General features: G+C 42.1%; 1 protein-coding gene and 1 long non-coding RNA gene across 2 annotated transcripts; one reads left to right on the top strand and one right to left on the bottom strand.

Annotated features, from left to right (window-relative positions):
* The first annotated feature begins 1,586 nt into the window (after positions 1 to 1,586).
* caprin1b (cell cycle associated protein 1b) lies at positions 1,587 to 21,474 on the top strand. The gene is made up of 18 exons (XM_042108775.1): positions 1,587 to 1,725; positions 2,856 to 3,035; positions 4,509 to 4,571; positions 4,925 to 5,011; positions 6,135 to 6,373; positions 10,645 to 10,727; positions 13,422 to 13,592; positions 13,769 to 13,821; positions 13,966 to 14,049; positions 14,227 to 14,394; positions 14,646 to 14,754; positions 14,856 to 14,917; positions 15,070 to 15,180; positions 15,404 to 15,547; positions 16,475 to 16,628; positions 19,642 to 19,845; positions 20,122 to 20,228; positions 20,874 to 21,474. Exons 2-18 carry the CDS (start codon positions 2,856 to 2,858, stop codon positions 20,958 to 20,960), a joined length of 2,106 nt encoding a protein of 701 aa, XP_041964709.1. The 5' UTR covers positions 1,587 to 1,725; the 3' UTR covers positions 20,961 to 21,474.
* On the bottom strand, positions 4,727 to 20,432 carry LOC121723350. The gene is made up of 3 exons (XR_006034934.1): positions 20,260 to 20,432; positions 14,174 to 14,180; positions 4,727 to 4,738 (listed from the first exon to the last, which is right to left on the bottom strand). It is a non-coding gene; the product is annotated as an uncharacterized LOC121723350 (long non-coding RNA).
* Positions 21,475 to 21,674: the final 200 nt, after the last annotated feature.

Genomic DNA, 21,674 nt, shown 5'->3' with positions numbered 1-21,674 from the left:
CACAGTTTGAGAAACGCTGCCTTAAGTGAAGCATTGAACAGTTCAATGGCCCTGGGGACAAATTACTTCCTCAGTCTGTCTGTTGTGCAAGGCAGTGAGTGAAGTCTCCAGCTGATCAGGCTCTTCTGCTTAACAATAGTGCTGTGGAGTGGGTGACACTCATTGTCCAAGATGTTGATCAGTTTGTTCAGGGTCCTTTTGTCAGATATTGAAGTGATGCACTCCAGTTCAGCTCCCACTACAGAGCCAGCTTTCTTTACCAGCCTGTGAATTCGCCCCGCATCCTTCTTCTTTGTGCTTCCTCCCCAGCATACCACTGCATAGAAGAGGACGCTGACAACAACAGACTGGTAGAACATCCTGAGGAGCTTGCTGCACACATTGAAGGGCCGCAGCCTCCTCAGAAAGTACAGCCTGCTCTGCCCTTTCTTGTAGAGTGCGTCAGTGTTGGCTGACCAGTCCAGTTTATTGTCCAGGTGGAGACCCAGATACTTGTAGGTGCTTACTACCTCCACATTGACCCCATCAATGGGGACTGGTAGCAGAGTGGGCTTAGACCTGCGGAAATCCACCACCATCTCCTTGATCTTTGAAGTGTTGAGTTGAAGATCCTCCACCAGGCTCCTGTACTCCTCCTCCTGCCCGTTCCTGATACACCCCACAATTGCAGTATCGTCAGAAAACTTCTGCATGTGGCATGACTCGGTGTTGTAGCAGAAGTCAGATGTGTACAGGGTGAACAGGACTGGAGAGAGCACAGTGGCGCTCCGGTGCTGCTGATCACAGTGTCAGAGACAGTTCTTCAGTCTGACGAACTGTGGTCGCTCGGTCAGGTAATCTGTAATCCAGGTTACCAGGTGAGCGTCCACACCCATCTGCAAGAGCTGTCTCCCAGTCTGAGGGGTTGGATGGTGTTAAAAGCACTTGAGAAATCAAAGAACATGATTCTCACAGCACTTTTCCCCTTGTCTTGTAATTCTCAGACATTTGCAACACAACACAGTGATATCCCTGCCCATAGTGTCCAAAAAAGGTTAATAATTTTTGTGTGCACAAGTGAATGATACAGAAAGTTATTATGTTGTGTGCTAAAATGAGTTATCTTGTGGGCACAAGATAGCCTATAATACATATTTTAAAAAAACTGTCCCAGCCATCTATGTGTCTGATTTGAACTTTGTTTCTGTTTCCATGCCTAAACATTTGGGGTGGGCAACTATCAAACATACCCAGGTATCACAAAATATTTGCAGTTACAGTAAATGTTTAGGTTTAACCAGAGAAACTATGCAAAATCATTAAGTCACTCCCATAATGGCAGCACGGCAAAAGTAAGTAAATAAGCCTACTTCAAGTGCACTTGGCTACTTGTGCAAATACAGTGTAAGTACTTCATCGCCAGTCTGGCAGTAATAGTGCCATCAATTCGAGTTAAGATCATTTCAATTCATTTCGTGGAGAAAATGTAACACCACACGCGCATATGAGAAAGACGATTTACGAAATGTGCTACTTCAGCTCTGGCACATCGAGGGCAGCTTTCCAAAGGGCCCTTCTCGTTATAAAGCGTTTACTCCCCCTCCAGTCGATCTCAGTTGTCGGTGAGGCCGGCGGGGCGGATCCCACAGAAAATTGAAAGAGAAAATAAAGCAACACAACTAAAGCCAAGGCTATTTTGACTCCAGTCGATTATTCAACTCCCTTGTGGACAGATTGACCAATAAGGTAGTAATGGGTACAAACTTAGTTACCCGTTCATCAGTAGTAAACTGGTAGTGTTCAAAATGTGAAAAGTAACATAGTCAAAACGTTGCTTGTTAGCATGTATGGCTAGCCTATTTGCTACTAACCATTCTGCTAACATTAGCTTGCTAGTCAGTTTGACTTCGATGAGCGCATTGCGTTTTATGTTAAATCGTGAGACATGTCGCTGAAATCCAAGATGATCGTGTTACTGAGATGTCTGTGTTTGTCATACTAATCACAAGTTAAGTGTTAATGAACTGTATATGTAACATGTACTTTAAAATTCACATTAGCCGGTAAAGTAAAACTACCCGATAATATTAGCGTCTTCGTGCTAGTTAGCACAGCATGCTGTGGCTACTAGATACCATTTGGTAAAGAATGAGCTAGAACCTTGTGTAGGATTGGACACGCCGAATGTGGACACTGGACATACGCTTCTTTGCGGGATCTTTCCCCTTACGTTTCGTTAACACCCTGAAAAGGCTGTTCAGACATAGACATTACAATTGATTTTTAAGTTTGACGTCAATGAATGGCTAGGAGTGAAAATCGAAGAACTGATGCTCCTTCATCGATGATGGCTGCAGTCTTCGGTGCCTCGCGTCAACGCTAACGCTATCGTAACGAAACGTAGTTTAAGATCCTCAGAATTGATTATCGTTTTAATACAAAATTCTGGATCGAGCTATTTATGCGTATCTACAAGTGAAACAAAACGAATGTTGTGTAATACACTTGATCCTGAATTAGTAACGGGTTCGTTTAGCTTCAACTGGCCTTTGGGAAGCCAGCATCCACGGGATTGCGCATTTGGGCATATCGCTTTGTGTAGCCAGTTACGAATACGATGATGTAGATGGAATGGTGTGAAGGCCTTCTGCTGGTTTTAACCTTAACTCATCCATCTACTTTTATCAAAGCTTTTGATCGGAGCGGTGATCACGTTTGATTCGGCTATAGATACATGGTCATAGATACATTAAAGTGGAGTGCCTTTTAAATGTTTCAGCAGCACTCTGGATTTGATCGACATGAACACTGCTTGTCTCTTCAACTTAAAGTGTTTTTGGATACCTTTCCATTCTGATCTGTCAATGTGTTCACAGATGCCCTCAGCGACAAATGGCACCAGGACTGTCAAGTCCGCCAGCCCGGAGGTGGGATCCGCTCCTGGATCAGCGGGCCAGATCCTCATCAATAACCAGACATCTGGAGGCCACACAGAAGCCATGAAGCAGGTGTTGGGTATTATTGAGAAGAAAGTCCGCAACATGGAGAAGAAAAAGGTATGTGCTTTCTTCATGCGTTTGTAAGAATGTCACATTACATGTACCACAAGATGGTCTTCGATTAGAGAAAAAGTGCTGAAGTTAAATCCGACAAGTGTAGATTTAGCTAGGCTGCTAACTAATGTTAGCCAGAACTACACGGAGTGACATGGCTCATAGTACTTTATCAATTGTTTACATACGAAATATGAATGTGTTGCAATCAGCATACTGTATATGACAGCTTTGTACGTTTTGATAAGTCTGGATTTGGTTTGGAACTAAGCGCTTCGGGAAAACGGCACATGGGCCAAAACTAATATGGCGGCGCCTCTCCCCCAAAACATGAATGATGTATGACGATTTCGATTAGAAATAATGTCAAACTTGGAGTACAATTTTTTTTAATGTATGAATTAAGGCAGCGCTACGCATTCAAGGTAGGCAGTGATTTTGCTGATAATTGTAATCTTTTCGCTGTGAGTATGATGTGCGTACGACGCTGTGCTGAGATGCCAAGTCTCTGAATAACAGTGCTGTATTACGGCAGGTGCGTGTGTCCTCGTACGTAACGAAGTTAGACTGCTTAAGCGCCTTTGGACAGCATTCTGTGTTTGGCACAGATCTGCAGTCAGGAGTTTCAGCATGGTTACATTGCCATCTTTAAATTGTTCATAAAGCTTCCCGTGTAAATTCGTGTCTGCACTACACACACTATGTTTTGCACAATACAATTGTCAAGCTTTGTGTTCCCGCTCTAGCTGCATTGCATTATCTGTTCAGGTGTATTTCCATTAAACCATGAAGTTAAAAACTTATTTTTATTTTATTTAAAATATGAATTCTGAAAATAACTTATGTATAACTCGTAAAAAGTTTTATTTTAGTTCCCAGTTTTAATGGTCTAATTTTATGTGTGTATTGGACTTAAAACTGTGTTCATAATTGCTTATAGTGGCTCTGTAATTTCCTGTGACCAGGTGCTCTTGTGTAAGCTGCTTGTTCTAACATTTGGCTCATATGCAGTGCACAACATTTAACAGATATGTTTCAGTGCATTGTTTTTTTTGTTTTTTTTTGCTGCTCACACAAACTGGGAGTTCACAAAATGTTCATAATGGTCCTTTGTGAGTATGAGCAAGTGCGCTGTGTATCACGGGTTGATCTTCCAGACAGAGGCTTTTCCTCAGATTTACTTGCCAGTGCTGCTGATGAGATTATCTCGAAACACGCTCTGCTCGGACTTGAGCTTTTCATTTTCACTGCAAAGAGTTTTAATTTGATCTGAACAGACTTTTTCTCCATCCTGCCATCTGAAATAAATATTTGTTTGGTTAACCCCTTGCAACAATTTAATAATCCTGTTGTCTTGAAACGACATTTTATCTGTCAGTATCGCGGTGTACTGGTTTGATCATACTTGTTGTGTGATATGTCAAAATGTAACTTTATTTGAGTGCTAATCTGAGCATGGTGCCTTTCTCTTTGTAGGGCAAGCTGGATGACTACCAGGCCAGGCATAACAAAGGAGAGCGTCTCAACCAGGACCAGCTGGTGGGTGAAAAAAACTATTGTTCCATGGCAGGTTGTCCTTTGCTCAGCTTCAGTGAGCTAAAAAGCTTCCACTATGTACATGCTTGTGCTTTATGTGAGAACTAAATATAAAGCTAGAGCTCTTTTTAAATGTTCATCCGTCATTGATTACTTTGGTAATGAAATGTCTTTATTTGTATCATTTCATTTCAGTCATTTCGTTAATTTTAGTTGAGAGAAACTCCCGTTCTTGGAAATGGGGCAAGCTAGTGTCATGTGGTCTCACAGCATTTTGTAGCTGCTGTGCAGTCCATTAATTCTGCTGCCGCTGTTAATGCTTTCTAACCTTTTTCCTTCTCATCTCATCCTTGTAGGAAGCTCTTTCAAAGTATCAAGAAGTGACTCATAACCTGGAGTTTGCCCGGGAGCTGCTGAAGAATTTTCTGGCATTGGGGCAAGATGTAAGTACATGGACAAGGTTCTGGATTTCTATCTGGCCTGATGTGAGCATGTTACTGTAGGTTAGAAATAGTCTGGAAGAATATCTGTATTCCACACTTTGATCAGACTGTTTGTGTCTGGTTTCTGACGGTGTGTTTTGATTTTGACTTTGGTTCATGACATAATGTTTTCAGTGATGTTGATAGGCATACAGCATTTTTTCAGCTGCACTGGCTTCTTTGAAATAGCTGTGTACACTTCAAGCATCCTCTTCTGTCTCACAGCAAATGTCTTGAAATCTGAATTGTTCTGTGAATTGATTATGTAAGGGATAATGGACGACACGGTGGTCTGTTCACAGAAGTTAATGCACGGTCGAGGTTGTAAACGGCCCCGACGCGAAGTGGAGGCATTCATTTCTGTGAACAGACCACCATGGAGTCCATTATCCCGCTTATTCCACTGTTGCCACTTGCGTTGTGTTCATTTCCTGTTACAATTTAAACGTTTTAATCGCTAAAACTGTCTTGTTTGTAGAACTAATTTCTTCTGACACATATCAACTAATTTCTCAACTTGCAGGACAAACTGCCACTACTGTTAATAGTTCTAAATGGATGGTTGCTACGGCCAAAGGCCAGTCGTTAGTTCTATCTCTCCCGTTGTCAAGCGGGCGTATCCCAAGATTTGGATGAACTTTAGCTTTGAAACATCGCTATTTTACTTAGCCTGCTGTCATCCATCTAGCTAAAAGCCACCTCCGTCATATGCTACAATGTTGCCATGTTCTGAACGTCTGCATTTACAGCTCGGATGCAACGTGACTGTTCATTTAAACTTCACAACGAGTTTGGCGAATTAATATACAAGTGTGATGCGGCCAAAAAAATGGATCTACTTCATAGGTGTGCAGATAACATACGGTTAATGGTCGTTCTAAATTACGTAGGACAATGGGAAATTCAACCAAGCAGTGGAATAAGCTGTGGTTATATTTCACTCATATTTTATATAAAAAAACGGGGCCCTTTTTTCTCTTTAGGCACACTTTGTTGTCCCCCTCCAAATATGTGTGTGCATGGCTTTGGTTTAATCTGTGTCTGTGAGAGGCGGATGGTCACTGTCGCTCCTGTCCCCACCCAGATTCAGAAGGCGGTGAAGAAGACGAGCAGGCGGGAGCAGCTGCAGCGGGAGGAGGCCGAGCAGAAGCGCCTGAAGAAAGTTCTGGAGCTGCAGTTCCTCCTGGACCGCTTGGGGGAGGAGAGCGTGAGGCAGGAGCTGTTGCAGGGGGCAGGGGGTCCCTCACTGCTCAATGAGGGGGACCTTACCGCTCTGGACGAGTTCTACAAGTTGGTGGGACCTGAACGTGACCAAAACATCAGGTAAGAGCAAGGGGGTATTCCATCAACCTCGCTAAAGGCTAAACCTGGCTTATTTCGGTAAGTCTCGCTAATTTTAGTGAGAATTCCGTTCCATTAATGAGGTTAACGTGAATCCCAGCTTGGTAACTATGGGAATTTATGCCACAGAACTAACCTGCTCCGTAGCAGGTTAACATTCAAGCTAAATTAAGCTGTGCTGCAAAAAAAAACAATCAGTCGGAAAATGAGTCCAGAAAGATGGTTCCGTCAACCTGTGCTTTCGTCACCTGTAGCCTACAACTTCAAAAATAGAAGTAGGCCTAGAAATGTTTTTTCCGACAGTGTCGCCAAGCATGGATTTACACATCCACTTGCTCCAAAGAATTTATGAAGATTATGCGACTGAAAATGTTTTAACTTCACGTGCGTGTGGTTCTAGGGATCTTGCTAGGCCTACTCTACGCATACGTTCTGTGGGGGTGTAACGTGCAGTGAGACGACACAGCAAAGGAGTTATATTCTTGCGTGTTCACAGGTTCGCTTCCCACACGAAATATTAAGGCTACATAGCTTATCACCTTGGTAATGACTTTTTGTAGTTATACTCTTTAATGAAAGACATATACTGTTGATAAAGGGTCATGCACATTTGGTAGGCTGTTCATTGACAGTAGTATGCTTTGCCAGTGGGCTATATTATATCTGATGCAAGCCAAAGGATAATTCTGTAGGCCTATAGGCAGCTAATAATTAAAACTGCTTCATGTGTCGACGATTGTTCATGAATGTCAAATCAACTGTGTGCTACACAGATTAAATACTAGGCATAAATGACAAATTGAAAGCCATATTGCATTTCAGATAATTATATTTCAAACACTCTGGGACTTATGGGAGACGATACTATTATGTTGATACTAGTTTATTTTATGACCACCTAGATTACTGTAAAAGAGTTCACTCCAAATTATTATCTAAGAACGTAGGCTATAGATAGTTTTGAATATCCATATGCCAAAGTTGTTTTTAGTTTATAGTATTTATTCATTCACTCTTTTTGTTCAAGCATAGACTGTATGACTGTATAGAGTGAAGCTAATCAAACTCACAATTTATTTCAAACCATTAGCATTGTTGTTTTAAATGTAGGCCTATGTTTTTATTATTCTCCCATTTCTGTAGGCAACTATTTTTTTTTTTTTTTTTTTTTTTTTCTCTCTCTCTCGATGTTAAATTTGATGACTTTCGATGAAAATCCTGTAGATGGCGCTTGCCAAATCGAACAGAAATCGTCTGGTATTGTCTTAATTTTACGACATGTATCCTCTTTTCGTCAATCTACTGTTTTGGTCTACTGTTCTACCCAGAGGCGATTCTAGAGTCTGTGGGGGCCCCAAGCAAAAATTCCAAGGGGGCCCTACCGACAAATCACCATTATGTTATACCACCATTAGGTTATTATGTTAAATAATAAAAATACAAAAAGCGTATTATAAAAATTCTTATATTTTGACATGTATCTCACCACTGCAAGCTGGACTTGCCTTACATGTGTGTGTAGAGCAGAATGTCCTGAATCTGGCAATATCATTGCCATGGTGGAGGGATTCTCTGGAGCTTAGCAATTTACAGACATGTGGTGTGCGCCTTACAGAAATAAATGGCATTTTTTTATTTTATTTAGTGATTAAAAATGACCTTTCTGCGCCCCGTATCTGTGACAGGAACTGATCTGACCTGACTTGACCCGAGTTTGTGTGTTCGCCTGTGTGTGCCTATATGGTGTATGCACTCATCATGATTCTCTACAACAACTTTTTACTGCATTGCCATGAACAAAGTAGAGGCAAAAAAGGGGTTTCTTTGTTGAACAAATTGGGATGCAATGTGAGCCTTGAATTGGATGCCATGCAGGAATTTGCTAGGATCTCAACCGGATTATGAACATGCTTTGCCATAGAGAAACAAACACAGATAGCGTTGGATTATAAACATGCTTTGCCACAAAAACGTGGGGTAAGTCCAGCTATATGAAGTTATTATTTTGCTGTCACTTCGTCTGTTTTATAATCCAGAAGGATGTACTTGGTATCAAATGATAGCTCCGTGTCTCCTCTTTCATCTGACATGCGTGGCATATCTATCCGATCACGGGTCCGCGGGTAATTCAAACGAGAGTAATGGGTGTGCAGCGTTGGTTTGTGTACATGATGATGTTATTATTTTGCAGTCACTTTGTCTGTTTTTATAAGCCAGAAGGATCGATATACATGGTACCAATGGATATCCCTGTGTCTCCTCTTTAATCTGATATGCTCGCCATATCTATGCGATCACAGGTTCGCGAGTAATTCAAACGAGAGTAATGGGTGTGCAGGTGAACGCAGAGAAGTAGACTGTAAATATGATGCAATTTGATTTCATGATTTTTTTTTTTTTATTATTATTTTTTTTTTCCTTTTCATACTTCATCGTACAGACAAGTGCGTCGTCTCGTTGGAAAGCCCCACTTCTGCTCTGTCACGCAATAAATGTTTCATCTCGCTGCGATGAACAGTTCCAGAGCAATGTAACAAAGAAGGGCTGTGTTTTTTTTGACTCACTTTGCGTCAATCAGGTTCTAAGAAATTAACGCGCATGCTTGGTCCTTACTGCATCGCGATTAACATGTTATGGCAGACAGCCCTAATACAAACATAGAAACGTTAACCATCTCCTTGCTTAACTAGTTGTAACTGTCGCTAGCTAGCTGAAGTTTACTGTCGTAGATGTAGCAAACCATGTTCAATCTTTCTGCCAATTAACATTAGCCTACTATAACTTCATTGAGTAGCCTACGCTAAATGCCAGACTCCGATGTTGATCCGTCATCACTGCACCCTCGATTGACGTTTTAACACAGTAGCCAAAATATGTGCGGATTCTTTGAACTCTTTTGAACACAGATCCGCTGTTTTATAAGACCGTAGCATAGGGCCTACATATGTACAGATGTACTATTTGTACAACAACAGGACAGGAGCACGCAAAATAAATCATTCAATCTCTATGGACGAAAATCTCACTTGTCCCACCGGCAAACGCGCTAAAGACCAGGTTGGGGACCCTCTAGCGGCTCGAGGCTCCAAGCAGTTGCTTGGTTTGCCTGTTGACAAGGTGCCTCTGGTTCTACCTCGTGCACGAGCAGAGATGAAGCTGAACTAAACCTCGCTTGAATAAACGAGGCCAAGATGCTGCTAACTTCAGTTAATGGAACGGCTTCAGCCCCAAGTGAAAGTCTACGCTAGTTCAAGCCATGCTATTTCTGTTAAGCGCCGCCTTCATTAGCAAGGTTGATGGAATACCCCCCAAGTCTCATTCACACAGTTATGGCTACACATCAAATCGTGAGTGTAGCTAAAGCATTTTTTTAGATGGACTTTGGATCTGTTTATTGTGTACAAATAAATCACTTAGCAGATGGACAAAGCTTTTAGGTTGGTATAAAGTGTACCAGCTGTTCAGATGAGAACCTTGCACATGTTGACCCCACCTAGACTCATACTGTTCACTTAGTGGTCTACTTAGGAACCAATTAAACATAAACAAGACTGAACTGTTTCATTTTGTCAGTGTTGTGATACATTTTGTCAGTCAGTGTTCCAAAATTTAAATCCGATTCATGGTGAATGAATCTAATTTCACAATGGACTGCTGTTCTGCTTCCTGTCCAAGCTAGGGGTTTTAGTTGCATCATTTATTGCTACAGTTTTGGCAGTGTCTTCCTCTGCTGCTGCCTATGGAAAATTTGTGGCCACATCCAGTCAAAAGCGATCTTCTCAGAGGACTGTGTGGCCTCTTATCTGCAGTTACGGGCCCTTTGACCTGGATGTGTGTAATTGTGTTTAAGGACACAGCTTGTTTGACAACTCAAGTTTACTGTGATATGTGCAAGTGACTGACAAATTGACATGATTTGTTTTAAGTTATAGAAGTTACATAGTTAGAAAAGGGGTTGATATTAAAAGATCAATCCAATATTGAAGTAACACAAGCAGTTTTGGACCTGAATCATTTGTTTACCCCTGATTTCACAGTTAACTGCTCATACACCTTTTTTTTACTTTTTATTTTGAAGTGAGTAAATATTCTTGTTTGTTAAAGGTGGTACAAGGAAACATTTGTTTTTGTTCCTGAATCTTGTGATTTGGTAGATGAAACAAGACGAGTGGCTGGTCTCATTGTTCTTCTTTTGGTAATGCTGTATGTCTTTTTGCCTACGGTTTTGTGCTATCTCTGTTTACCACTCTCAGGTTGACTGACCAGTATCAAGAGGCATCACAGCACTTATGGGAACTGTTGGAGGGGAAGGACAAACCTGTGGCAGGAACCACATGTAGGTCAAAAAGCTCTATTGCTCCATCTGTTCTGCAGGGTTTTCACGGTCATGGAATTTCTAGAATACCATGGAATTTTAGAAAGTCTATTCCAGACATGGAAAATCAGGGAATTTTAGGGCAAAGTCATGGGATATCAGGGAATTTTGTTGTAGCAATTGAACATTTACTTGCCAAAATACATTAATACAAATATTTCCATGAAGAACTGATGTAAATCTTGTTATTTGCTTTACTGCTTCCTTGAGTATTCCAACTTTGTTTATTCAATGCCTGTTTATTTAATGCCTATTTATACATCTCCCACTTAAAGTAAAATATTCTTGAACGCTATACGTTAGTAAATAGTAAGTCATGAAATTTCATTTTTTTGTCAGGGAAAAGTCATGGAATTTTACATTTGACCCTGGTTCTGAAATGCCAGTCGCTACCACTTAAATGTTTGTTACTGTTGGGGAATTGTTCTTGACTTTGTCAAACTCCGTTGTGTGTTGCTTTTAGATTTTAAGGCTTTTTTCAGGTCTACATTAATCTTTCTTACACTTAAATCACAAGCATTTTCAAAGTTAGGAAGAGAGCACAATACAAACATATGAGATGGATGAAACAGATGATCAGAGCTTTAACTTGTAATCATTAAAAGGTGTGTCACTAAGCCTTACTTCAGATTCATCATACTGGAACAAAGAAACTGGGGATTTGCGGGGGGGAAAAAGAGTTGAGGTAGTCAATGTGCATGAAAGACTAGAAGGGAAAGAATGCGTGCCATGGAGGTTTTAAGAATGGTCTGTCTGGAGTGGTTTGACTGCACTGCAATATGGTAGATCTTGATGTTGAGGATTACGGTTGTCCAGATTCAAAATAAGTGCCTATAGGCCCTAATCTTCCTGCTATGATTTTAGTCAGGTCAGCCTGTAGAGTTATGAGAGTACTGCTGATTGGTTATCCATCATATGCCTTAGATATAACGATGATCCATTATTTGCACTATACTTCTAGCAGACTTGCATAATTTCATTAGGAACCATGTTTGAATACTGCATCAATAACTGCATCACTTCTATACGGCCATAATATGAGGTGTGGTGAGGTGTTGAACCCATCATCACTGTAACCTTTAGAATAGTGCTGCTATCCTCATGTAGGTCAAGTGCCAGTGGGTACAATGTGCTATTGTAGGAAAGGATGGCTCATTGAAAAGCATCATTGCTTTTACAGGAGTGTGGGAACTCCTGTATCGAGTCAAACGTCTTGTCTTATTCTCTTACGGCTTCTACACGAACTGAATTGTGGGTCCGTTGCGTCGCATTTCTCCTGTCGCTCGCGTTTAGAAGTTCAGCTGTTGCTGCACCGACAGACGGCACCGGCCAATCAAGCCATTCGACGGACGCCACCAACCAATCAAATTATGCGTTGATGGAAATCAACTGTGTGTAGAAGCCGTTACAGACTCTGTTTTCTGCTCCGAATAGACACCATGTTGGATTTTAGAGACCACAGTGTTGCATTCTGAAAGTATTGGGGTCATAGAGATTAGTATATTGTATGTCGCAACCCATTCCCCTTGTAAGCACTCGGTGTGGAGTGGTATAGAGGCTTTTCTGGCCGAGCTGAGCGGCACTGTGTTGCATTGTGCTGGTGGTCAGTGTAAAGGCGCCCGCCTCTCCTGACTCAGCACGGGGGCAGTGTGCCAGCTGCCTGTGCCCAGTGGCCTGGCCGCACCGGACCAGCACGCCAGCAGGAATAGGACCAAAGCATCTTTTAGACCCTCCTGCTGACCCTAGATGGCCTGACCAGGCTTGGCCTCTCTCACTCTGCTCAGATTCCCCCCACCCTGCCACTCGCCATCCAGGGATAACTCCGCAGCAGGTGTTGGTGTCTCGGGGAGAAATATAAATACATATGGAGGACGTGGACAACATGACCGTGCCTCTTTGGACATGAAAAATGCTGACCAGCTCTGTGCAGTAGTAGTAATGGCATGAATACTTTAGCAACAAATCAAGTTACTTTGTGGTCTGTTAAATGAACCTTAAATGAGTCTAGCAGCTTATCTTGTACAACGAATGAATTGGCCATGTTGCTCATTTAGGATGTGCTCACATATGCTCGTTCAAATTGAACTCCACAGTGGAGCAATTTTTCTTAACAAATTCCTTGAATATGCCAGACATAGAAATATGCCTCTACAATGTCCATGGAGCACACTGAAAGGGACAGCGTGGCATATCAACAAAGATCAATGATTATTTTTCTAAACACACATTGTGTAGTGTAAGGAGAGACTTATCCAGTCAGTGCTTGGTGTAGACTGGTTGTACAGATCAACAAAAGTGCTGGCGGAATGGCAGCATAATTGGATTTCCATGTTTTAGGTCTTGTCCTCCACAGTGGAACTCATGGCCTCTTTCATGGTTCACACCATTTACTAGTAAAATACTTCACCATTGCACCGCACCTTCCCAGTAGAACATGTGACTATTGTCAAGGGAGGAGTAACATGGATGTGTCTGGATCCATTTCTCACCCAAATGACTGTAGTTATGGCAAAGACCAAAGTATGATAAAGATGTCATCACAAACAAATAACGGATATGCTCTTGACACAACTAAATAACTCTAAATTACTGGTTAGTGAGGTTTTTTCTTTGTATTTAGTCTATACCTTATGAGATTCTTCTCTTCTCTACCAGACAAAGCCCTTAAGGACACCCTGGAGCGGGTGATGCAGAGTGGTTATTTTGACACGGCACAGAACCATCAGAACGGAGTGTGCGCGGAGGTGGAGGAGGAGGAGGAGGAGGAGCAGGTGACGATGACGGCTGTGGAGTCTTCAGAAGCGGAGGAGCAGGCTGTGGACACAGGTCTGGTTCAAGACTACTCATGAGCGATGGCACTTTAGCACAGTAGTCTAACACAGTAGGACTTGCATAGAATAAGCAGCATTAGGCTCGTCATAACAATGTATTTAAATATGTACTTCCTAGTAGCACTGTCTTGTAGCCTTTCACCTTCTCAAATATCATTGTATTATTTCCAGAGGGTGAGCTGGTGGAGGAGTATGCAGAGCCGTTAGCAGTGGAGGCAACAGAGGTGAGTAGTGTTGAGCGCTTATGTTCCATTCTTCCCTTCCTCTATTCCATGAATACACCAGCATGCCATGGCAGATAGCATTTATCTCTCATAAGTATGACATTTTTTCCCCTTTGTAGCCTAATATTGGTGTTCTGCTTGCAGTTTGTTAACAGACAGTTCATTCCAGAGAGCACGTACAGCAACAGCAACCAGGAGCAAAGCGAGGAGTGGAGTTCTGAATCAGAGGTACACCTACCCATTTGTGTTAACACTGAAGTCACCTATCTATTCTCACAATATGACATGAGGACACATGTATTGTCTTCTGGTGGTCAAACATGGTCTGCTCTGGGAGATGGGATTGTGTAACTTTTGTCCTAGTCCTGTGCCTCATCTGATCAGGAATTATCTTGGATTTTGTAGGCGGTGAGTTCGCTGCAACCGCCCGTTCAGACGGCCCCTTCTCCCGTGGTGTCTGAACCCCATCCGCTGACCACGGTGACTCCCACGCCCCCCGCGGACCCCATCCTGCGGAAGCAGGTGGTGCAGGACCTCATGGCGCAGATGCAGGGGCCCTACAACTTCATGCAGGTAAGAGAGCGTCCTGACGGACCAACACATGGTGCATTATCTGGCCTGGCATTATGCTGTCAACTCTTATTATGATGATGCTAGTGTTATTCTGGCATGTTCTGGCACATTCCCATAGATTTCGGGCAACATTCCTTCTGGAGAACTTTAATCATTATCACATCGCAAATTACACACAAGAACTGGTATTGTGATTGCCCATGAAGTTGCAATGTATCATCTGTAACTGAACCTCCCCTGTTTCCCTCCAGGACTCTATGCTGGAGTTTGACGGCCCACCCATTGACCCTGCCATTGTGTCCGCACAGCCTATGAAGCCTGCGCAGAGCATGGACATGCCCCAGATGGTTTGTCCCCCAGGTTGGTATTGCAACTGGTTGCGTTAGTAGGACTCACTTTTACCTGTAATGATTTTGCCATTTTTGAAGTTGTGGTGGTGATGGGATTTGTCTCTCTCGTAGTTCATCCAGACACGCGCCTTGCACAGCCCAACACTGTTTCTGTACAGCCTGAACCAACACAAGTGAGTGGAGAGAAATGTTTTATTGTTTATTAAGAAATGTTTTTTTGTGAACAGTGATCACCATTTTACCACAAGTCTCAAATATGTTTCTGATGTATAGGAGGGAATTAAGAGATGTCCTCAGTATTTGATTTGGTTTTGTTGTTGTCCAGGTCCCCATGGGCGCTCCCTCACCAGAGGCCTTCTCCACACCATCCCCCATGTATCAGTCTCCCCACCCTGCTGACCCACGACCACAGCCTGAAGCTATTGACCCCATCCAGGTAAGCTCTCCAGAGCACACGGCGCTAATTGAACGTTTTCTCGTTTGGGACAGGCTTATTGTTTGATTGTCTGCTATAACGTGTTCTTTTGGTCTGTGTATCCAGGCCTCCATGTCCTTGTCTGATTGTCTGCTATAACGTGTTCTTTTGGTCTGTGTATCCAGGCCTCCATGTCCTTGTCTGATTGTCTGCTATAACGTGTTCTTTTGGTCTGTGTATCCAGGCCTCCATGTCCTTGTCCACAGAGCAGCCCCCTCCCTCTGCTCTGCCCCCCGCCTCCCAGACGCAAGTGTTCCAGCCCAGCTCCAAGCCTTTGCACAGCAGTGGCATCAACGTCAACGCCGCACCATTCCAGTCCATGCAGACGGTGGGTGGAGTCACATCATGTATTCTGTTGTGTGTGTGTGTGTGTGTGGGGAAAACATGGCATGAAAATTTAATTGGTATCTTAACATTTGATGGTTAACTGTTTAAACATAATATAAATACTATCTGTGTACAAACTAACCAGTTCATTGGTAAGCCTGCAATGCATTTATTTGGTCACTTCTGTTTTAATTGACCTCTAATCTTTTTTCTTCTAATCTTTTAACTGAAGTGTTCGTCCACAAAATGACATTCAAAATATTTTGTATTGGACTAGTGACTCTTGGTGTCTGTGGATAGTGGTCACCCACACATGTGATTTATCCACCAGGATTTCAAGTGTTTGCTCAAATCTGTAAATGTATTTCAGGAGTATGGAAGGAAGGGTGTAATAGGGACTTATCAACAACCTATTGTGAAACTGCACCGTGTACGGCCTCTTTAATGTCGATTGAAAAGTGGTGTTGCTATTGCTTTTGCGTTGGTGGATAAGAAGAGTGAGTTGGAACGGCAGCATTTTAGTCCAGATTTTCCAATCCTGGCATCTTAGAACAGCGCTGAAACTGAGCTCATTTGTCGTCTTTGGTTGTATAAAAGGGGATTTTGATGATCCAGACAATGCTTATCTAAGATTATAAGTTCAGAAGAACTTGAGCCTGATTATACTATTCAGTGTTCCCACGCACCCTGAAACACAGGAGGTTCAGTTAAGGAAAACCCCTCAACCCTAGAGAGATAAATGGCAAAGATCATTGTTATATCTTGTTAACAAATGAATGTCTTTATTTCTATAACTCTTTTGGTTGTCCATAATGACTAAATTTTCTGATTGGTTAGAAATGATGAGCCCAGGATGTTTTATTGTGAACAGTGATCACCATTTTTGCCAATTTCCTCTAAACAGTACCTGTCCCTCTGACCCTCTCAGGTATTCAATCTCAACGCGCCTGTGCCTCCGGCCAATGAGACGGACTCCCTGAAGCAGCCCAGCCAGTACCCGAACAGCTACAGCCAGGGATTCAGCAACCAAACGCAGCACCCACTGGAGCAGCCAGAGATGCAGCCGGACCAGCTGCAGTCTGGTGAGCAGGGTCCCTGAGCAAAAGATGACAATCAGCCACTTAAATACCCTAATGCAAGCTTATTTTGTGCACTTGCAGTGCAGTATGTTTGCTTTCATTTTGGTGACCAAAAACCCTCTGGTGTGCATGCGGATTGTCTCAAGTGTTTAAAATGAATGAACCATATAAACACATATATCTGATATGGGCCACTCTCAAAAGTAGATGTAAACAGGCAGTCCAAAAAATCGGATATAGGCGGAAAATTAGAACAACTGCATCAGGTGCATCAAGGCCTGCTGGTGTAAATGCAGCCTTTGGTTCTGCCTATGTGGGGTGATTTGTCAGCATCTATCTATAAATTGCAGGAACGTGTGTGTGCCGCTTATCTGACAAACTTCGCCCGATTGATTTCAGACTTACCAGGTGTCTCGCTACGGGCACAAGTAAGTGCAAGTTTGACGTTTTGGATAAGAAATGCAAAAGATATCGGTAAATATCTGTAAAATAGGCACATATTGGCTTTCACCACTCTACTGTAGCCACTCCCCCGTTTGTGTGTTAACCACCGCACATGTACACACATAGGCACGCACACATAAAAACACACATACACACACACACACACACACACACACACACTCCATTACCCCCCCACACACACTCAAAAGCGAACAAACACACACAGAAGCACACATACACAAAAACAAGCACACACTCATTTACATATACAAAAATAGGGGATGGAGTAGGAGATGGAGACATTGACAAGCGTGATTTATTTTTGAGGAGAGAATGTGCAGGACTGGGCGGTCATATTTTGTACTGCTCTGCGGTACAACTACTTATAATATAATATTCAGTTTTAAATGCTTAGCTGAAATAATGTTTTCCCCATCTTATTTTTAAAGGTCCCCTGTGTAACGTTTTCAGTTGTTTGTTAACAAAATCAACATTTCACATACATAAATGTGGCCCCATTCATGTTTAATTACCACCACCAACAACTCGAAGCATACCTATTGGCTTAGAAATCCTCATTTACATTTACATAGCGCCGTGTCGACTCGCCGTGTACGTGCACCATGTTAAAATACCGGTGGCCAGCAAGGGACATAATATGCGAAATACAGCTCAGTCTTTGGCGTCTGCATGCATAGAAAAACATTAGCTTGGATTCATCTGCAGAATTTCCTTACATTCAGCAATGTAAGTTCAAGCCCATTTTCTACAAGTCATATCTTCCTAACAGTCCGACAATGAAATTGTATCTTCCAATGAAATAAATAAAGAGAAAAATAACTTTGTTTGTGATCAGTCACCAGCTCACTTGACCACAAAGTTGCTGAACGTGTTATTTCAGTTTAGTTTGCAACAATATACAAGTCCTTAGCTGCAGTAGCCTACTAGCCGTTCCCATTCACTTTCAGTTTACTGTGCTAACGATAGCTAGCGAGCTCGGTCCGAAAGCGTTTCATTGGCATCACACACAAGCAAGGCAATAAAATAGTACACAATGTTATTAATATGTTATTGCTTATTCAAGCGTAACTCACCAAAATGCATTCTAGGGTTTTTTTGTGAATGTACCCCGAGTCAAACTTTCGTGAATGGGTGTCGTAGGGGCACTACTATTTTGATACGTGGTTGCGTCAAAATTGCTATTTTTAAAACTCTAAGAAGGCTCGATACCTGAAACTTTGATCGAAGTATCAACAGTGTCTCTACACATGAACTTGAGCATTGAGAACATTGTTAGTGTACACATAGTTTACTAAAAAGAGAGGTTTTTGACAACTCACTCCTCGACTGGCATGATTGCAGCGAGCAGAAAACCCAAGTGAGTTGTTCAAAACCTTTCGTGTACACGAACAATGTTCTCAATGCTCAAGTTCATGTGTAGACACTGATGATGCTTCGATCAAAGTTTTATGTTGTGTCGAGCCTTCTTGGTGTTTTAAAAATAGGGATTTTGACGCTATCATGTATCAAAAAATGGTTCCCATTCAAAACTCCATTTGACCTAAAAACGACAACACGGACAAGCTTGAAAGTGGCGCTTCAGACGTAATTATGCTTGTACACAAGTCAAACTTTTGTTTAAATTCACAAAAACACCCTAGCGTGCATTTTGGCGAGTTACGCTTTCAGAGAGAGGTTTATCCTTCGACGTGCTAGGAGTCCAGAACTAGTGTCAGTTTTGATGTGTGACAGCTCCCGTAGTTCTAAACGAGACGGCGCTTGAGAGGTTGGTTGCTATATAACTTCTAACCACTAGATGGGAGAATTTCTTACACAGGGGAGCTTTAAAGCAGACCTACCTGTGGCCATATAATTGGGCTACAGGTTTTCTACAGGAATATCATGTTTGAACGGACACTGCTCTAGTGTATTGAATTCCAGCACAACTCCTTGAACTTGAGATTTTGTTCCACTAGTATGCCCCCTCACATGGCAGTCTGAACAGACGTGGTTCTAGTTGCTAGTTAAAGGGTTAATGTCCCTGGGTGACCTTCTCAAGGCTCAGACTTGAGTCCCCTCAGACAGTCTGTTGAAAGGCCTGATGTTCATGGTTCACTGATTCCACCCAGTGTAATAAAGCTTGAGCAATCTACAAAGCACTTGGCAAAAACAAATGTTCAAAAATGGCAGTCTGGGCCATGAAACAAAATAGGCAGTTGGGGTGTTAGTGGAGTTCTGATTTGTTTTAAGGGTTGTTTACATGATATTTAAACCAGCAGAGTTCATGTCTGGGGAAAAAAAACTGGATAAGTCATGGAATTTGTGGCCTGGAAACATTTTTGAAAAATAAATACACCCATCAAGTTTTGGGGGGAAATAATGGAGATTTGCCTCACACAGTGTAATAATAAGTGGTTAATTTATTCAATGAGAAATCTAATTTTGAACAACATTGTGACGGTGTGCACCCTGATCTTCCTTTACACTTGGATAAGTATAAGACATGTAGTGTTTACCATAAATCTGTCCAGTGTATTTCAACTGTTTTGTCGTTGTGTCCTTTCCCCTGTAGTGGTTGGAGCTTTCCACTCTCAAGACCAATCACTCCCCAGTGCAGGAGGCCACCAAACCATGTCTCCGCAATCTGCGGGACAGGGCACCGGGTTCGGCCGACCCGCCCAGTCTTTCTACAACAGCAGAGCCATGTCACGTGGCGGGCCCAGAAACTCCCGTGGCATGATTAATGGCTACAGGGGACCGTCCAACGGTTTTAGAGGTATTAAGCCAAATGGCAGACAATCTAGAATTTGTCCTTAGAACTTTTTTAATTCGTTTTTTATGAACACTTTCGCTCCACAAACTCTATGTTTTATGACTACTCCGCAGTATTTACTTTCTAAAGCATCGCTCTTAAGGGTTGAGTGATAAAAACGTTAAAAATGTACAGAAATTGAGTGATAAAGGTAATTTTTTTTCTGTGAAATCTTGCGAAAAATTTGCTGTATAGTGTCTATCAAACAGCTTTTTTTAATGGTGTTCTGTATCCTCTTAGGCGGGTATGATGGTTATCGCCCTCCCTTCTCCAACACTCCAAACTCTGGCTATGGACAGACCCAGTTCAGTGCACCACGGGACTACTCCAACAGCAACTATCAGAGGGTAAGTGCTGCTCTTGATGGCTCCTGAACACAGTGAAGAATGCTATCAAAATTGTCTCCTTAATTCCAAATGGAGACACAGTTGACCGAGTAGATTCCAGTGTAGTTAAGAGCAGGTAAAACTTGAGGCTGGCTTGCGAAAGAATAGTTCTTTATTCTGGATGTAACAACAGAGTTCTGGTAACCCTGTTGTACGCACAGCACAGCAGTGTTGCAAGGTGAAGCCAAGGTAAGAAACTGAAGCAAAGATCTGGGAAACTCCTGGATAATTATAATACCAGAATATACATTCACGTCTGGGGTCAAATTGGAGGGGGGGGAAACAGGCAGTGATATAGCCTTATTCAATAAAGACGTCTCTTGTGGGGGAACAATTAGTTAGGTACACCACTTGCTATTGTCAGGTGACATTCTGTCTGCTTACAATAATCGTCCTGTTTCTGCAGTATTAAACAAAGAACCAAAAGAATGACATACAGAAAACCACTAAAATCTAACAGTGAGGACCTCAATTTGAACGATTTATTCCAAAGTTTTGAAGAATGAATTCAGGTTTGTGACCATCTCGCTGTAGCTGAAATGCACTGTGGCTGCTCAGGTTGAATGTGTGACTTGGGGGTTAATCCGCTTCTTTTTCTCTCACCAGGATGGCTACCAACAGAACTACAAACGTGGAGCCGGCCAGGGCTCCCGTGGCTCTGCTCGTGGCAACTCTCAAGCCATTCGCACCTGAGGACCTGGCAGACTGACCACTCAGCCCACATTGAACATTCAAAAAATTGCATTTTATCCCAGTTCACCCCTTTTCTTTGTTTTTTGTTTTGTTTGTTTTTATCATCAGTGGTATCTTTTCTCTTCTGGCACCTCTCGAGTAAGCCTGCTTTGACGGTATTTAAGAAAAAAAGAGAACCATTTTAATGAGTCTGAACACAAGCAAAGCTGAGGATACTCAGTTTCAATATTTTAAGCCTGTGTTTGTATCAAATATTCCTGTAAACTTGAAAGATTTCATTAATTTATTTTTTTGTATAAAATAAAAGCAAAAATACCTACCACTGCTGGTCTAAACCCTGGGAGTACTTTTTCTGTTTTTCCCCCCCGTTTCTTTTTTTTTTTTGTTGTTCTTGCCCACTCGTTTTAGTTCTCAACACATTTATTTTCTTTTTGGTACATTTTGAAGAAGCTCCCAATCTCAGTTTGTAAATTGATGTTGCTTCAGAAGTTTCAATAAAGATGTGTTGCATTAACCACTGTCTCTGTTTGCTGTGCAGTCTTATTGAATTTTGAATTTCTTGTAGTTTAGAAAGTGAGTTTGACGTTAGACATCACTTCTGTTTTGTACAATTTTAAAAAAAAAAAAAAAAAAAAAAAAGCAAGTTGTGTACAAATCACTTCAACAGAGTACATATAAATATTGGAAAAGGATTGCGACAGCTAAGATGGCCAA

Source organism: Alosa sapidissima, chromosome 11 (genome assembly GCF_018492685.1).
Source record: "Alosa sapidissima isolate fAloSap1 chromosome 11, fAloSap1.pri, whole genome shotgun sequence".
In the NCBI taxonomy this organism is placed as follows: domain Eukaryota; kingdom Metazoa; phylum Chordata; class Actinopteri; order Clupeiformes; family Clupeidae; genus Alosa; species Alosa sapidissima.
This window is presented reverse-complemented; position numbering and strand designations above follow the sequence as displayed.